Here is a 17634-nt window from a genome sequence, read left to right on the forward strand (position 1 = left end):
GGCGTAAGTTAACTAGGCCATTTGTCTCTCCTTCAGACATATAACAGACATGTTTAATGGCTTTGTTTATTACTGTATAAAAGAATCATGTCTCATATGTCTGTTGATTCAGGAGATGCAGGTAGTGTGTGTGTGTGTGTGTGTGTGTGTGTGTGTGTGTGTGTGTGTGTGTGTGTGTGTGTGTGTGTGTGTGTGTGTGTGTGTGTGTGTATGTGTGTGTCCATTACCAAGTCAATAAAAAAACCTCCATTTTTTGTCCTATAAAAACATTGGGGTGGGTTGAGGGGGTGGGTTGAGGAGGTAGTGGTTTGAATGGGTAAGTTTAGGTGGTGGGTTAAGCTGATGGGTTGAGGAGGTGGGCAATAAGAGCGTATAGACTAGCAGGGTGGGCTTAAGTACACTACTAACCGTAAAAACAAAGGAGCATCGGCTACCACACGGTGTTTATAAAGTCTAGCGGAGTCTGGCGTCTATTATTATTATTTCAATTGAGAATTTTAACACCAGTGGCATTATGGCAGGTATGGTGGTGAGTTTGTTTACCTGCGTTAGCGTGTGTTTAATGATCTCTCTCTCTCTCTCTCTCTCTCTCTCTCTCTCTCTACCTTTCCTTAACTATCTTTTACTATCCCTCTTTCTTTCTTTATTTCTTTCTTTATAATAATAATACAAATAATAAAAAAAATAACAATAACAATAAATAAAGAAAAATATTTTTTCCTTCTTATCTTCACTACAGAGACCAGCTATAATGATATTGGATTCCACTGAGCAAGTTTTCTGAATTAAATTCTCCTCCTTGTTAGTACAACTTTCACTACTTATTAAATATGTTTCAACCAGGTAAAATATACCTTGGGTATTCGCTTTAGCACGCACTTCCTAAAATTTAAAGATCCACTTCCTGAAGTTTAAAGATCCACTACCCTAAAAAGAAAAGGAATTCACGATGTTAAGTTTACCGATTTCAAATATTTCGTGGATATGTAAGAATTGTACACACGTGTTGGTGTCTAATGCTGTACACAACACACATACGGAGACATATACATAAATACACACTGTCTTATACACAAACACAAATACTGTATACATACACTCATAAATAACATCTCTACCCCGACTTGTTTGACCTAACCTAACGCTAACCTAACCTAACCTAACGCTGACCTAACCTAACCTAACGCTAACCTAACCTAACCTAACCCCCAAAACAGTGATAGGGTGGTGATTCTTCAGGTGATTATAATTAACATATAATCAACACTAATCTTACCTGAGAGTCTGCAGTTACACATATTAGTAGACGTCTTGATCTCGATGTCTTTCCAGCGTTCTAAGGAAGTTTACACTTAGTATCACCACACGTCACCACCACACGTCACCACACCACACTATCACAAAACACCACCATCACCATCACACCACCACACGTCACCACCACACGTCACCACACCACACTATCACAAAACACCACCGTCACCATCACACCACCACACGTCACCACACCACACTATCACAAAACACCACCATCACCATCACCCCACCACACACCGTCAGTCAGCCCAAACAACTGGTGTCATTGTGAGCCCTAATTGCTGAACCCCCACTTGCCAAAATTCATTATTTACCTCCAATAATCACCCAGGGCGACCTGTGTTATAGAATGTCTTGTTATGTTATGTAATTTATAGTTTATGTATAGCCCGCTACATCTATGCTGAGGAAGTTGCTGTTATATTGTTTTTCTATATAATATAAAATATACTTCATTTATGTCCACCAAACTGACTCGTGGTCGAATCCTCTCTGCCATACAGTGTTTCTCTTGTATCAAAATCGTATATATATTTTATGCCTCGTACTCGCATACTATGGAATTCCTTCGACAGAGAGTTCGTGCATAATATATAGGTTAGAGTTGTTTATATCATCTTGCTATGGATGTTAGTCTTGGATGAAGGGAGAGTGACTCGGTGAAGAGATGTGGCACGGCGCCTCTTTTTTGTCTCTCCCTATCATGGTCATTGATCAAGGAAAATAAAATGTTACAGATTCCTACAAATAAAAATTCACAAGTGACACTGACACATCCTCTCTGGTCTCTCCTTGTGATGGTCATTGGTCAGGGAAAATAAATCCTACACACACGCACACACACACGCACATATCAAGCGAGTAACACAATAACATGTTTGTGGAGTGCTTCGTGGCGAGGCCTTCCTGTGCTGGATTAGTGTGCTTGGGGGGAATAATGAGAGAACACATCCGACTAGCTGCTTCCACGGGGTTAAGAACGGAGGAAGTGTTTCTTAGGAGGAAGTTACAGTCATTGTCTTAGGGCAGGAGAGGCGGGGAGGTATAAGATGATCCAACACAAGTGAATTTTTATAAAGTATGGAATAGTACTAAGATACCCCCTCACCACCTCCTCCCCAGCTCCCTCTCACCCCTTCACCCTCTCCTTCCCTCTCCCCCTCACCACCTCCTCCCCAGCTCCCTCTCACCCCTTCACCCTCTCCCCCTCTCCCCCCCCTCCCCTCCCCCTCCATCATTTGTTTTCTTCTACTAAAAATAAAATTGTCAGGTCGTAAAAATAACCTCCAAGAGAAGATCAATTTTCTGTTTATCGAGAGAAGAAGTTTTGTCTCATAAGCAACTTTGTGAGACTCAACACGATGGAAACTTCTTGTTAATATTCTCAAGAGTTTACAAGTTCCAGCTCTCTCTCTCTCTGTCTCTCTCTCTCTCTCTACTTCTAATAATAATAAGATCGGAACAGTGGGAGGGAGGGAGGGAGGGAGGTCAAACAAGCATCGCAACAACTGCACGCTTGTTCTTTAGACCAGCCCACGGATGACGTCTTCTTTTAACACAAATCCTACTCGTTGGTTCAAAATGCTCAGCCAATTAGAAAACACCTTGGAATGAGAGGGATTTACTATGGGAGGAATTTCGCAAGCATAACAACCCATTTCCTCGTTCATAAACTCCTCCCACTTATGCCGTCATTTTCTAGAACCACCACAACTAGCCTCTCCTGTGACTCGTTGTCTTAAGTTGCTCTATGATTGGTTGAAATAATTCCCTTTGGCTGCGTCAACGATTAGTTCATATACACATCAACAGATGGCGGACAGATGCACTTTTCGAGCCTTACCGAGTAATTATTGACGAGGATGTTAACTATGGCATTGGTTTGTTCTTCTGTTACCTGAGAGGATTAATATTGTCATTTTATGTACGTAAATAAAAGTAGTAGTGGCAGTAGAAGTAGTAGTTGTAGTAGTAGTAGTAGTTGTAGTAGCGGCGAAGGTATAACTATTGGGGGAAGGTGGAGGCCAAATAAAAAAAAATAGTAGTAATAGTAGTAGTATTATAAGCAGTAGTAGTAATAGTGATAGTAGTAGTAGTAGTAGTACCATCATCATAAACTATAGTACGGGGTCACTACACGGAACACAGCCAGCAAACAGATTACCTCAGGCTCCCACACGACCACCTAAATCACCTCCCCTTCATTCCTCTCCCGTTGTCATGACATATGGACACACACACACACACACACACACACACACACACAAACCCATAGTATGTGATATATCTTCTTGAACCGGTTTTATTTATTCAGAGAGAGAGAGAGAGAGAGAGAGGTGGTGGTGGTGATAGGGGAACCGAAGCTCACAGCAAGAGGGACATAACTCATCCTTTGTACATGAGACAAGAGCGCGTCTCGTCTTATATATCCGGGAAGTAACGCTGTGTACATCTTGTCAGGAGAGTTGTGGACCAGTAAGGGGTGCCTGTGTGTGTGGCAGATATAACACTCACCACCCGACCCAATGGTTGCCGGTTCGATCCGTCACGATTAAACACTAGGTGAGGCGCCCTAAGTCGACCCAGTTGGGGGACAAGGAACAGTACTATTAACTACATTGTCTCCGTGTACAGGAAGGCTGAGTCAATTTTTCTCTGGGACCTAATTTCCCCATCAAGGTATCGTATTTTCCGCCATTTTCCACAGTTTATGTATATCTTAAAAACATATATTATCTTTACCTCACATCAACGTGGAAAGTTCCCTCAATATATGCAAATCCTTGATAGCACCAATCTGCCTGAGCTTGACGCTAAACATCACACGATCAGAAATGTTGAATAATAAATCACCGAAGCTGCAGGAGGCTGAGGGGGGGATAAAAACATCACTGATTCTGAAGGTTGCGGGATGGAAGGACAAACAAACGCTCTTAAATGGCAACCGGAAAAATCCTTTGTGGGAATCAGGCAATAAGAGTGACAAGACCAGACGAATATATGATGAAAGGGGAGTGAGGCAACACGTAGAGAACTAGACAGACAGAAAACATAGATAGCTAGACAAACAGACAGACAAACATAAGGAAATTGGTAAAGAAAGGAGAGAGAGAGAGACAAGGACAGAACTATAACAAATGGAATGAATGGTGGCATACAGGGAAAAGCAAGAACAAGGAAAATATAAATGACAGGTAAGAGAGAGACAGACAGACAGACAGACAGACAGAGAGACAGACAGACAGACAGACAGACAGACAGACAGACAGACAGATACTGGAGAACAATAAAAAAACACAGAGAGAAGGACCAGCTTAGTGACTCCTATCTATCTCCCCGTCCTCCTATCTCCCCGTCCTCCTATCTCCCCGTCCTCCTATCTCCCCGTCCTCCTATCTCCCCCGTCCTCCTATCTCCCACGTTCTCTGTAGTTGTGGTTTAGACAGGGATGAAGGGACATTGTACTCAGGGGTGATGTTCCCCAGATATTAGGAGTGGGTGTCTGTTATATGTGTACCCCCCCAGATACCATAGAGGGAGAGAGGGAGGGTGTTGTGAGAGAGAGAGAGAGAGAGACGGACACAAAGAAAGGTGTAGAGATTTATGTGTGTGTGTGTGTGTGTGTGTGTGTGTGTGTGTGTGTGTGTGTGTGTGTGTGTGTGTGTGTGTGTGTGTGTGTGAGAGAGCTCTGTTCAGGCTCTATATTCCCCAGATATTAGAGGCAGAACCTCTCCCTGATATATGAAGCTGGACCCAGTACCTCCTCCCCCTGATATAATTGGTCTTCCCATATCGTAAAGCCCAAGATAATATAAGCCGCTCCATTCCGTCTGTTATATTAGGTACCTTTCCCCCCTTTCCCCTTTCCCCCTTTCCCCCTCTATTCCTCCTTTTCCTTCCTCTTCCTACCCAACCTTACTCCCTTCCCTACCCCTCCCCCCCAACCCTCCAGCCCCCTCTATCTATAAAGCAAGGAACCCACAATACAGTCTGGTCATAAAGAAACTTACTGATATGAGCTTTTGTATGACCCTGTAGAGACGCTGACTGACAGTGTGGTACAGCTGACTGATAGTGTGGTACAGCTGACTGACAGTGTGGTACAGCTGACTGACAGTGTGGTACAGCTGACTGACAGTGTGGTACAGCTGACTGACAGTGTGGTACAGCTGACTGACAGTGTGGTACAGCTGACTGACAGTGTGGTACAGCTGACTGATAGTGTGATACAGCTGACTGACAGTGTGGTACAGCTGACTGACAGTGTGGTACAGCTGACTGACAGTGTGGTACAGCTGACTGGCACACACAAACGTTATACCCTCACTGATATACTCAAGAGGTAGGTTAAGTAGGTCAGTATATTAGCCGTGAAGAGCCTGCTGTTATATAAGGCAGGACGGGAGGAGAGAGAGAGGGCGGGAGGAGGTCTTTCGTCTTCCCGTACTACCCCGACCACAGGCTGGGGCAAGGCTAGATATTTACAGCTTCAGGGGGGCAAGAAGGTGCTAAATTTTACTCTAGTGTCAAGTACCGGGCAATAGAGGAAGGGAGGGAAGGAGGAAGGGAGGGAGGGAGGAAGGGAGGACAAGAAAGGAAGAACATAAGGGAGAGAGAGAGAAGGAGAAAGAAAAAATGAGACAAGGAAGGGGGAGATCAAAGGACGGAAGAGAGGGAGGCAGGGAGAAGGAGAGAGAGAGAGGGCAGAGGGAGAGGGACACATGTCAAGGAACATGGTGTCATATCACATCGGCTGTCATAAGTGTCAAGTAGGTAGTGGAGGAGGGCAGCGAGAGGTACTTAGGGGCAAGAGGATGCTATACCATTACTATTTTAATCTGGTGTCAAGTGGAGAGAGAGAGAGAGAGAGAGAGAGAGAGAGAGAGAGGTGTTACAGGAAGGTATGTGGTGATAGGAAAGAGAGAAAGAAGGAGGAAGGAAGGAAGAGAGAAGGAAGTTAGTGAAGGACTGAAGTATATAAACATCATTAAACCTAAAACATTAAAACCAAAATATTAATTATGTCTGACGTACACCTGTCACAGGTAAGGTCAGATCCTGTTATAAGCATCATTAACACGATCAACCCCTGTAATTATAAGGAGCCTTCAGGTATATATCATGTTCCAGTCTATCCCGTGAGGGCGTGATGTGTTGAGGCTGAGACAGAGAGTAATTAAGGGGGATGCTAGCCCCAGGTGTGTGTGTGTGTGTCACTTTACCTGTGTTGGTGATGGCTGGTGGACTCAGGTGTTCAGGAGAGTGGATATAACGATTAATATGTCGTGAGTTAAGTGTTTATGTGTGGATACAGATGTGGATATTCAAACACACACACACACATACAAGCATATACCAACCCCTCCTACCCCCCCCCCACACACACAGAAACACCTGCACCACCCCCCTCTCACACACCTACATCCCCCACACCCCCACACACATACCACCCCCCTCCCCCACCTCACCCCCACCAGCCCGCCCCACCACAATCATCATCCACTCCTCATCACGAGCACTGAGAGGAGGCCCAGCAGGCGGCCACCTCCAAATTCCTCTAATTTAGGTCATAAATCTGGGTTGTATATCACGCCCATCACGCCCACCACACTCATCAGGCCCATCACGCCCACCAGAATCCTTCACACTTATCATCAATCTCTTGTTGTATGATCTGAATAAATAAACAAACGTTGAATGTTTTTTTCCTCTTGTTTGCGTCGTGTTTGTTTGTTTCACTCTGTTTGTGTTTGTTTGTTTCACTCTGTTTGTGTTTGTTTGTTTTCCTCTGTTTGTGTTTGTTTGCTTATTTTCTCTCTATATTTGTGTTTTGGTGTTTGTATTTTTCCTCAAGTATCAAGATATTTAAAACACTATTCATTGTTCTTCACGTTCATCCTGTTAGAGAAGATCAATGTTATTCACAGTACTCGCTATAACACTCGTCCAGCTAAGACACTGTTATATAAGTCACTATCATCATTATAGCCCATGACGAATGACCTATAATTGCTAGGGTAATTCACACGAAGACGAAGTTATATATGATCACTACTTTTACCTGTGACGGCTGGGTATAATTTATGAGTCTTATTTCGCCTTGAGTCTTATTGTACCTGAGTCTTAGAATTGAGGTTCATTAAGTCTTGGTTTAGTTGGATCAGGTTTTGAGTCTTAGGATTTGGTTATAATGAGAAAATAAACCTAATCTAATCTTACCTAACCAAACCTAGCCTAACCAATCCTGCCCTAAGCTAACCTAACGTAACCTAAACTAACCTACCTCATGTTTAGGGATGTAATTAACCTTAAGTTACATTGAACTTCGGGCGAATCCACGAAAAAACTTTGAAGCAATTTCCTGGGTTATTTTATGGTAGGTTAAGCGAAATAGTAGTGGTGTAAACCCAGAGATTACTGTGTGTGTGTGTGTGTGTGTGTGTGTGTGTGTGTGTGTGTGTGTTATTTTCATCGGAATAGGAGTGAGTGATATCCTGCCTCGTGGATACACCTGGATATTCCTTACAGGTAAACCGAGGGGGCAGAAGAGAAAGAGAGAGAGAGAGAGAGTGAGAGAGAGTCAGGATTTTTTAGACTTGGGGTCTGTGAGGGAAGGTGGAGGCGGGTGTGAAAGGGTGGAGGGTGAGGGGGAAGGGAGGGACAGGTGAGGGAAGAGACAGGTGTGAGGTAATGACTTATGCCTCACCTGTTAACCATATGACTCCCGTGGGCAGTGTTTACTCCGTGTAAGTTTATGACACCTGCGGGTCGTCTTTGATGTCACTCTACTAAATCTTCTCACAGGATCTCATCAAATAATAAGACATCCTGTTACCATGAGTCCTAGTCTAATAGGAACCTGGTGCTGGGTGTTCCTGTAGTAGCTCCCTCAGGCCCTCACTATATGGCCAGGATTGTGATATGATTCCTATTTCAAAAACGTATTTTACGATCGCAGTTTCGCTTACAGTTTTACGATGTCGATTCCCCGCGACAGTTTTACAATTTCCGGTTCAGCAGCAAATCTATAATCCTCTCGCTGAACACAACGAGTAAAAAATGGTTGCGTGTCATGTAGAGCTATTTTATAGGTCACTCAACAACTGCAAAATTCTAGAGCAAAAACTTATCCTGCAGCTGTATATTCCTTTGACAAACCTTAGACAGAGCCAGAATGTTTGTCTTTGTGTAACTGAACACAATATTGTTACTCTGTCGTGTTTATTTCTGACAAGTGTTTTCTCTCTCTTCCTCAGGTCATGTGTACGCTAGTGTTGACGCCTCAAGACTAAGGGGATGAATAATTCAAGGAAAGTTGAGGAAAACTGAGAGAAATGGGAGAGAGGAGGACGAGTGAGGATCAGAACCTGTTGCCAGACACCCCTTGTGGCTCCTGGTGAAGGTGTGGCTCACTGATGATGTCTGGAGAGTCTGGCTCACCTGCCACACTACAGGTGTGGCATACTGATACTCCTGTCTGGCCCAGTGTCTTAGGAGGGTCACGCCAGGTCCCACAGGGGTCACAGTCACCCTTAACCTATAGTGAGTCCCGTGACCTTTCTGATGGGGGTGTGACAGGAGGAGCAGCTGTGGCCGCCAATGATTCTTACTCCTCATTCTTTACTGGTGAAGGCCAAGGAAAAGGAGGCCACAATATGACGGAAAATAATGTGCATACCATATTAGGGTCGATATATAGAGCGACGACCAGTGGCTACTTGAGTGACCGGCGCGGTACAGGTGGCAGTGATGTGGAGGAAGTGAGAAAGAATGACGGGAGGGAAGGGCCAAGCGTCCACTCCGTTAGTGCCAGTGCCTACAACTACACTGTGGGCCAAGACCTCAGTGGATTGTTTAGAGAAGATGAGGTGGAAAATATGACGAGTTCCGTGAACGAGGGAACAAGAGGCCACAGTTTTATGGGTGTGTTGATGGGGTCAGCCTCACCCTCCGTGGACAATGAAGCCTCCCAAAACTCCTCGTCTATAATCAAGGAGGCTCTATCGTTCACGCTGGAGGCAGGTGAGGACACGTTAGGCTCCCCTGAGGATGGAGGGCTGCAGAGGCTCTTAGGAGGACCCGATGAGCCTTACCTCTCAGCCCTCACACACAACCTCACCTACCACCACCCCAGCGTCACCTCCACCTTCGCCAACGTCACCCACGGGAGAGGGGAACTGTTCGCCGACTACCCGCCTCACCTGCTTGACTTCGCCGTCTTCTGCTGCGTCCTCTTCATCGTCCTGGGTGTACCCGGTAACCTCATCACCATCATCGCCCTCGTCAAGTGTAAAAAGGTAAGTCTTCCAACCTTCCTGCACATGTTTATTACCAATTTCTTGTCCCCTCAATTTTTTTTTTTTTACATATTTCTCATCCATTAAAGACAAGATATAATTAACTATCAAATTACCATAAACGAATTATAATATCACCTTCCTCGTTAAAGGTTCCTAAATGGCATACATTACCTTGATATTAATTAACGATAGTCATTAATAGTTTCACAGGTGTTTCTGAAAGACAACTTTAAGAAAAGAACTCGGATTAAACTTTTTTTTTCATATATTTGCCAAGAGTAAACCTCGCTATATAAGGTGGATTAAATATACGTGTTAACTCGAATTAACACAGAATGAACTAATTTTGTCGGTAATATTTGTTAATTAATTATTTTATCGTTTAACTTATGAGGAAATTACTTAGTTAAATACTTTAGTTTATATGACGATAAAATGTGAAAAGAAACGATATTTTATGATAATTGATATACTTTTGAGCCCAACATGACCCCAACATCTATGACCCCAACATCTATGACCCCAACATCTGACCCCCAACATCTATGAACCCAACATCTGACCCCAACATCTATGACCCCAACATGACCCCAACATCTATGAACCCAACATCTGACCCCAACATCTGACCCCAACATCTGGACCACATAAAACATCTATGACGTTTTTCCCCAACATCTGACCAACATCTGACCCCAACATCTGACCCAATCTGACCCCAACATCTGACCCCAACATCTGACCCCAACATCTGACCCCAACATCTGACCCCAACATCTGACCCCAACTTCTGACCCCAACTTCTGACCCCACCATTTATAACCACAATAACTGTTGTTTCGTTGTTTGTTTCTGGAGGGAAAGTTTGATTGAAAGTTAGAAATACGTGTTGTGTAGTTTTGTACATACATGAATACTCACATGTGTACATACTGGTATATACACACACACACACACACACACACACACACACACACACACACACACACACACACACACACACACACACACACACACACACACAAAACACACACACCTCCCCTTGATGCACCGGTACATTACATTTCACGCATTAAGTTCAGTTTCCAGGAGACGTCTAACTTTGTCCCATTGTTTATATACCGGATGAAAATAAGACTATGGACAAGGTTAGGTTAGTGTTAGTGTTAGTGTTAAGTTAGTGTTAAGTTAGTGTTAAGTTAGTGTTAGTATTAGTGTTAGTGTTAGGTTAGTGTTAAGTTAGTGCTAGGTTAGGTTAGACTCTAATGTATTGTACCCACACTTTCCCTACCAGGCAGTAATGCGTATAGGACACAATTGCCTGTTTTTCACTACCTAACAGCTTAGTTATCATAGTAACGAGCCTCATCACTCGATTTATGGGCTTCGATTTAGGTGACAAAAGGGGTCATGTTACCTAACCACGCGAGTCTGACAACATGGATAAAAATAAACAATATATTTTGTTTTAATTCCAAAGCCAAACTTCCATTCTCACCGCCTCCCCCCCCTCCCTACCCCACCCTCCCACCCCCCACCGAACACACAATAACAGGTACACTAAGTCAAGTAACCTCAACTCTGGTAAACTAACAGAGAAAAAAAATCCATATAATTAAACCTTTTTACCGACAGCTCAATGGTCATCAGGTAAAAGCTGTTTCCATTAGACAGACAAACAGATAAATAAACAGACAGAGAGAAATTGATGATGATAATAATAACAACAACGATAATGATAATAATAATAATCTCTCCCTTAACTTTCTTCCTCCCTTCTCTCCCTTCCCTCCCTTACTTTCTCGACCTTTTCACCCTCTCTGTTAAACTCTCCCTTTAGCTCCTCTCCCTTCCTTCTTCTCTCGGGCGTAAATCATATACTCTTCCTTCATGTTTTATTCCTGCATAAATAACTACTAACAATCTCTTTATTTTTATTCTCTTTTCTGTTCCATTGTTCCTCTACCATCATCATCATCATCATCATCATCACCTCTCTCCAATACCCCCCAAAGTAATTAAATATGACAACAGAAACAAAAGCCACAAGAATAAACCAACAAAATTAAGACACAAATTTCAACCAAACAAAATTATCAACTTAAGCAAAATAAACTCGTTCCTCTCCCCACACACTCACACACTCTCACACTACCCACACTACCCACACACTCCACATAACCCACACACTCCACACTACCCACACACTACCCCCACACTACCCCACAGACTACCCACACACTCCACACTACCCACACTGCTGTACGACACTCTCCCTAATCAGGTTGTGGCGTTATGTTGTGAGGTACCAGACAACGACAGCCCTGCCAGACGTGTCCTGAATGCTTCAAGTCTTAATAGATTACCTTAATACGTGTCTGTCTGTCTGTCTGTCGGTCTGACTGTCTGTCTGTCTGTCTGTCTGTCTGTTTTATCCTCTCTCGATTTGAGTTTTTGAGAGGTTAGGTTGGGTTAGGGTATGTATTGTGGGAGTGTGAGATTGAGGTGTGGTGAGTGACATGGGAGTGTAGGAGTGACAATGAGTGACGAGAGAGTGTAGGAGTGACAATGAGTGACGAGAGAGTGTAGGAGTGACAATGAGTGACGAGGGAGTGTAGGAGTGACAATGAGTGACGAGGGAGTGTAGGAGTGACAATGAGTGACGAGGGAGTGTAAGAGTGACAATGAGTGACGAGGGAGTGTAGGAGTGACAATGAGTGACGAGGGAGTGTAGGAGTGACAATGAGTGACGAGGGAGTGTAGGAGTGACAATGAGTGACGAGGGAGTGTAGGAGTGACAATGAGTGACGAGGGAGTGTAGGAGTGACAATGAGTGACGAGGGAGTGTAGGAGTGACAATGAGTGACGAGGGAGTGTAGGAGTGACAATGAGTGACGAGGGAGTGGCGTGGATGAACCATGGTGAGTGAGGAAACAGCTTCGGCAGCTAAAGCACTGAATCTTATTTTTCCTCAAAGTTTATCAAAGGTTTTATGACCTCACGAGACGTCCCTGTATATTAGGACAGGGGGGGGGGAGGGGAAGGGGGAAGGGTTAGAAGAGGGCAGGGAGGGGGAAGGAGGGGGAAGGAGGGAGAGGCAGAAGAGGGAAGAAGAAATTCACTTTTATTTTTTTAAGTCAGCAAGGAGGTAAGTTACACAGACTGACAGACAGGTTAATCCTTCAGCCAATGTCAGCACAGGTAGTCAAGTTACACAACAGGAGAACAGTGAAAGATGACTCCCCCAGTAGTGACAGCCAGTGAGGGGAAGTGTGGATACAGTACACTGCACACTAGGCCCTATCTTTACTCACTCACTAAATTACCGATTACAGTGGCCTCACCTTATGGGACAATAAAGAGAAAGAGAGACAGACAGACAGAGAGACAGAAACAGACAGAGACAGAGAGAAAGAGACAGACAGACAGGCAGACAGACAGACAGACAGACAGACAGACACACAAAAGCTATTCTCTCCAAGACTCCAGCGTGGAAGGTCTCACGTTACAGAATAATAAAGATTAGATTAATATCAATATCTTTAGTGTAATTACTCCAGCCAGGTGTTCAGCGGACCACACACCTTAATTACCAGTCATTAGGTGATAATAACGAGACCACTAAACTGGTGATCGGTAATGTCATCTGTATTAAAGTGTTATTACAGTAATACTCTCCTGCAGTGACCGGGAGAATTTACCTGGGATAATTTTCGATTACCCGAAGATTACACACGCTAATTAGTTTCACCTGATGACTAGTCTAACCGTTTGCTAACCTAATCTAACCTAATTTAAGCTCTCGGTAATCTAATGTAACCTAACCTAACGTATCTTACTTAATCTACTGTAATCCATCGACCCATCCATCCGTCCAAAAACCAGCCTAGTCTCTCTCTCTTTATCAGCTAGCCATTACTTCCCACCATCATCAATCTTTTACGCTCGTCTGCCGTCTCCCGATCGTCTTTTGTTTTGGTGGTTGAGAGACGGCAGTTCCCCTTAAAACAGTATTAAATTATATTAAGGAGAATTAGGTTGACTTTCTATAGATGATGTGAGAGTTAAACCCGTTGTGTGAGGCTGGTTGTGGTGAAGGGGTGTGGGTCGTAGTGAGGGGGAGTAGGTCGTAGTAAGGTGGAGAGGGTCGTAAGGGGAGGTCGTGTGAGAGGGTCGGTAAGGTTGAGAGGGTCGTAGTAAGGTTGGGAGAGTAAGGTGGAGAGGGCTGTAGTAAGGTTGGAGAGGGTCGTGAGAGAGGGTCGTAGTAAGGTTGGAGAGGGTCGTAGTAAGGTTGGAGAGGGTCGTAGTAAGGTTAGAGAGGGTCGTAGTAAGGTTGGAGAGGGTCGTAGTAAGGTTGGAGAGGGTCGTAGTAAGGTTGGAGAGGGTCGTAGTAAGGTTGGAGAGGGTCGTAGTGCTGGAGAAAGATATTGAGTTGTCAGATCGGTCAGACAATAAAGCCACATCATAACAGCGTAGACATTTGTTATCATGACTTTCCGATATTTGTGGCAGATCGGGATATCGGATATGGATATTCCACTCGGGTTTCTAATGCATTTATCCTACGTTGCCTTCCCCTCGCTCACTCACTATACACACGTGATTGAGTCTTGAGAATCATGTCTAACCACTTAGGAGTTTACTTTGAGTTCTCACATAGGTGTCTTGGAGGATTACCCTTGGAGGATAACCTTAATGTATGAGTCTAAGTGAGCCTCCAAGACTCTACTTCAACGTGAGGGTAAATTTGGTAAGGACAACATAGCAATATTTCTGTTGTTTTTTCCCGACGAAGGAGCAACACACAGCAGAAGGTGGGTGACTCAGCAACGAAGGACGACATAAACTGTAGGAGAGAATGTGAGGTCCTCCTGCAGCCACGACGACCAGCTGTGGCCACAACTACCAGCTGTGGCCACATGCAGTTATTTTGTGACCAGAGATTGTAGGAGACTACGAGGCCACTTATTGTGCTTCTGTAGCGTGTGGCTGTGAGCGTTCCTGAGGGTCGTGGAGTCTTGGGAAGCTATGAGGCCATTTAATGAGTCTCTGAGGCCATTTAATGAGGCTCTGAGGCCATTTAATGAGGCTCTGAGGCCATTTAATGTGGCTCTGTGCTCCCAAGGTTAGAGACTTATTATTATGCTTTCGTAATCTGTAAATCTATGAGGCGAAAAACTCCACTTAACGTAGATTCAATACTATAGAAAACTGCTGAGTATTATTGGAGTTTTATAATGCTGACTTGTGGTAATGATTGTGTGGTCGCTTAGAGTGTGTGTGTGTGTGTGTGAAAGAGAGAGAGAGGAAGTGCGTGTGTGTGTGTGTGTGTGTGAAAGAAAGAGAGAGGGAGTGTGTGTGTGTGTGTGTGTGTGCGTGTGTGTGTGTGTGTAAATAAATAAAAAATTAAAAATAAATAAGTAAATAAATAAATAAATAAATGTGACATGTCATTACTGGGATGCCTAAAACCCCTTGATATTTTATGGTGTACCATAATCCTTTGTCCTGGGTTGAGGCGAGCAGTGAGGACACAACCAGTTCCTTACACTGATCTCAACTAAGCCTCTGTGACGGTATTTGAACAGAGATAATTAACTCAAAGAGATGAACCCTTCGCCTCTCTCTCCACACACACACACACACACACACACACACACACACACACACACACGTATTGGAGAGCTCTACTGCGCATGTGTAGAACGTGAGGCAAAGTTCCTGAGACAGACAGACAGACAGAGAGACAGACAGACGTAATCTTATGGTCTGGGGAAAAGGATTATCAAGACGTCTTATTCAAATGATGGTGAGAATCTGCCTTGAGTTAACAGGAGGACCTTTGATCAGCTGAGTGGAGGAGGAGTGGGTCGATCAGCTGTGTTGTGGTGATGAGGGTCGATCAGCTGTGTTGTGGTGACGAGGGTCGATCAGCTGTGTTGTGGTGATGAGGGTCGATCAGCTGTGTTGTGGTGATGAGGGTCGATCAGCTGTGTTGTGGTGATGAGGGTCGATCAGCTGTGTTGTGGTGAACATTAACAAACATTCTCTCTTGTTAAATATAAATTATCAAGAGAGCTTAAAAAAAAAAGAGTCACATCTAAAACTTTCTGTTGTACATAAAAGAAGATTATTCCTGTGTGTTAGTCCAAAAGTTTGCCGACTCAGTGCACAAAGCCAGCCATTTCTGCCACGCATTATTATGACTAACAAGAACTGGGTGAAGAGGAGAGGCGGAAGTGTTCACGAATCTAACAGCTGCTGGAGATCTGAGAAGAATATGAAGACGCCCAGAACCATATCCTGAATTGTGTTTGCCTGCCATGATGGTTATGGCAATATGGCAAGTGTGTTCTGCCATAAAAATACACACAGATTTCTTCCTGGTAAAGGGTAACACAGAGAAAACACACAACACAGACGCAACACTGACAACACAAACAACACTGCTTTTGTATCCCCGACAATATACGTGAAAGCATTAGGAGAAAACATCTACGTATATTTGCCTCAGAAGAACACCCTCACGCCGCCTCCACAACACTATGCTCAAACTACCAAACTCGGGGTTCAGAAGTTCCCCTCCGTATACCTCTTGGCTGTTAGAGACTTATATCGCTTGTGGCTATTGAAGTGAACATCCTATTGCGTACAGTGATTCCATTGTGATAGTGAGATAAAGACCAGTATCCTGAAATAGTCCTATAGGAGCGGGACAAATCCTTCGAGATAGCAGGATCCTAAACGCTGGTGTACTGTACATGTTGGAGAGAAATGTTACCTACTGGTTGTTTATGTAATAATAATAATAATAATAAACACAATAATTAACGGTTTATTGAAAGTTCTTGCAGCCCGAAGGCTGAAAATATACATTGACATAAATGACTTATTACATACATTGGTGGTTTAACAAAAGCTCTCTCATTAGGAGAAAGGTAAAGGAACATACAGTGAACATACAGATTAATGTAGGTGTTGAACAGCAAAAACGTAGTGTAGTAACTCCCTCCCAGATGGTGTTAGGAGGGACCCCACGTGGTGTAGTAGTTCCCTCACAGATGGTGTTATGAGGGGCCTCACGTGGTGTAGTAATTCCCTCACAGATGGTGTTGTGAGGGGCCTCACGTGGTGTGGTAATTCCCTCACAGATGGTGTTATGAGGGGCCTCACGTGGTGTAGTAATTCCCTCACAGATGGTGTTATGAGGGGCCTCACGTGGTGTAGTAATTCCCTCACAGATGATGTTATGAGGGGCCTCACGTGGTGTAGTAATTCCCTCACAGATGGTGTTATGAGGGGCCTTACGTGGTGTAGTAATTCCCTCACAGATGATGTTATGAGGGGCCTCACGTGGTGTAGTAGTTCCCTCACAGACGGTGTTCTATGAGTGAGGTGTGGTCCCAGGCCTTCCTATCGTAGACGGATTGACACATCGCTGTTGTTGGGTCGGGCCGTTATCACTGAGTACCTGGGACCTCACTGTGTGAAGGTCAACTTGGGTACCACTGCCACTGCTGAGTTGTTCTCACTGACTCAAGCACTGTTCACCACCGTTCACCTCTGTTTAAGACTGGTTCCATTCCTTTCCTAAATGAAATAGCAACTTCTAGCGTGAACTTGTTGATATTCCGGTGGGGAGGAGGGTTCAGGGGAGGGAGCTGGTATGGGTCAACTTAACAGTTGACCTGGCAGCTCCGAGAGGAGCGCCAGGCACGTCTTGACCCTTCGGTGGTCAAGGATGAAGTGTGTGTGTGTGTGTGTGTGTGTGTGTGTGTGTGTGTGTGTGTGTGTGTGTTATTCCTCTTCCGCCAAACCTCTTCTAGTTCACCTCACTTATATTGAGACCCGTGGGTGTCGTTAGGTCCTGGGAAGCCGGAGAGGTGTGAAGAGCTGCAGGTAACATCCTCAGGTGTTTCAATTAGCCTCGTTCCCTTATATTCTAGTTATTTTTTTTCAACTCCAGAGGCCATCATAACCAGATGAGACAAAATGGTAAAGAGAATGGAGGTTTTAT

General features: G+C 44.2%; 1 protein-coding gene across 5 annotated transcripts in view; it reads left to right on the forward strand.

Moving 5' to 3' along the window:
* Positions 1-17634, forward strand: part of LOC121856789 (dopamine receptor 4-like) — a 58584-nt gene that overhangs the window by 16702 nt on the left and 24248 nt on the right. For all 5 annotated transcript variants that reach the window (XM_042352485.1, XM_042352486.1, XM_042352490.1 and 2 more), the window contains one exon: positions 8574-9614. In XM_042352485.1, the coding sequence (XP_042208419.1) occupies positions 8733-9614 (882 nt within the window). In that variant the 5' untranslated portion in view covers positions 8574-8732. The remainder of the gene's footprint in view (positions 1-8573; positions 9615-17634) is intronic.

This window comes from Homarus americanus, unplaced genomic scaffold (assembly GCF_018991925.1).
Source record: "Homarus americanus isolate GMGI-L3 unplaced genomic scaffold, GMGI_Hamer_2.0 scaffold43075, whole genome shotgun sequence".
In the NCBI taxonomy this organism is placed as follows: Eukaryota; Metazoa; Arthropoda; class Malacostraca; order Decapoda; family Nephropidae; genus Homarus; species Homarus americanus.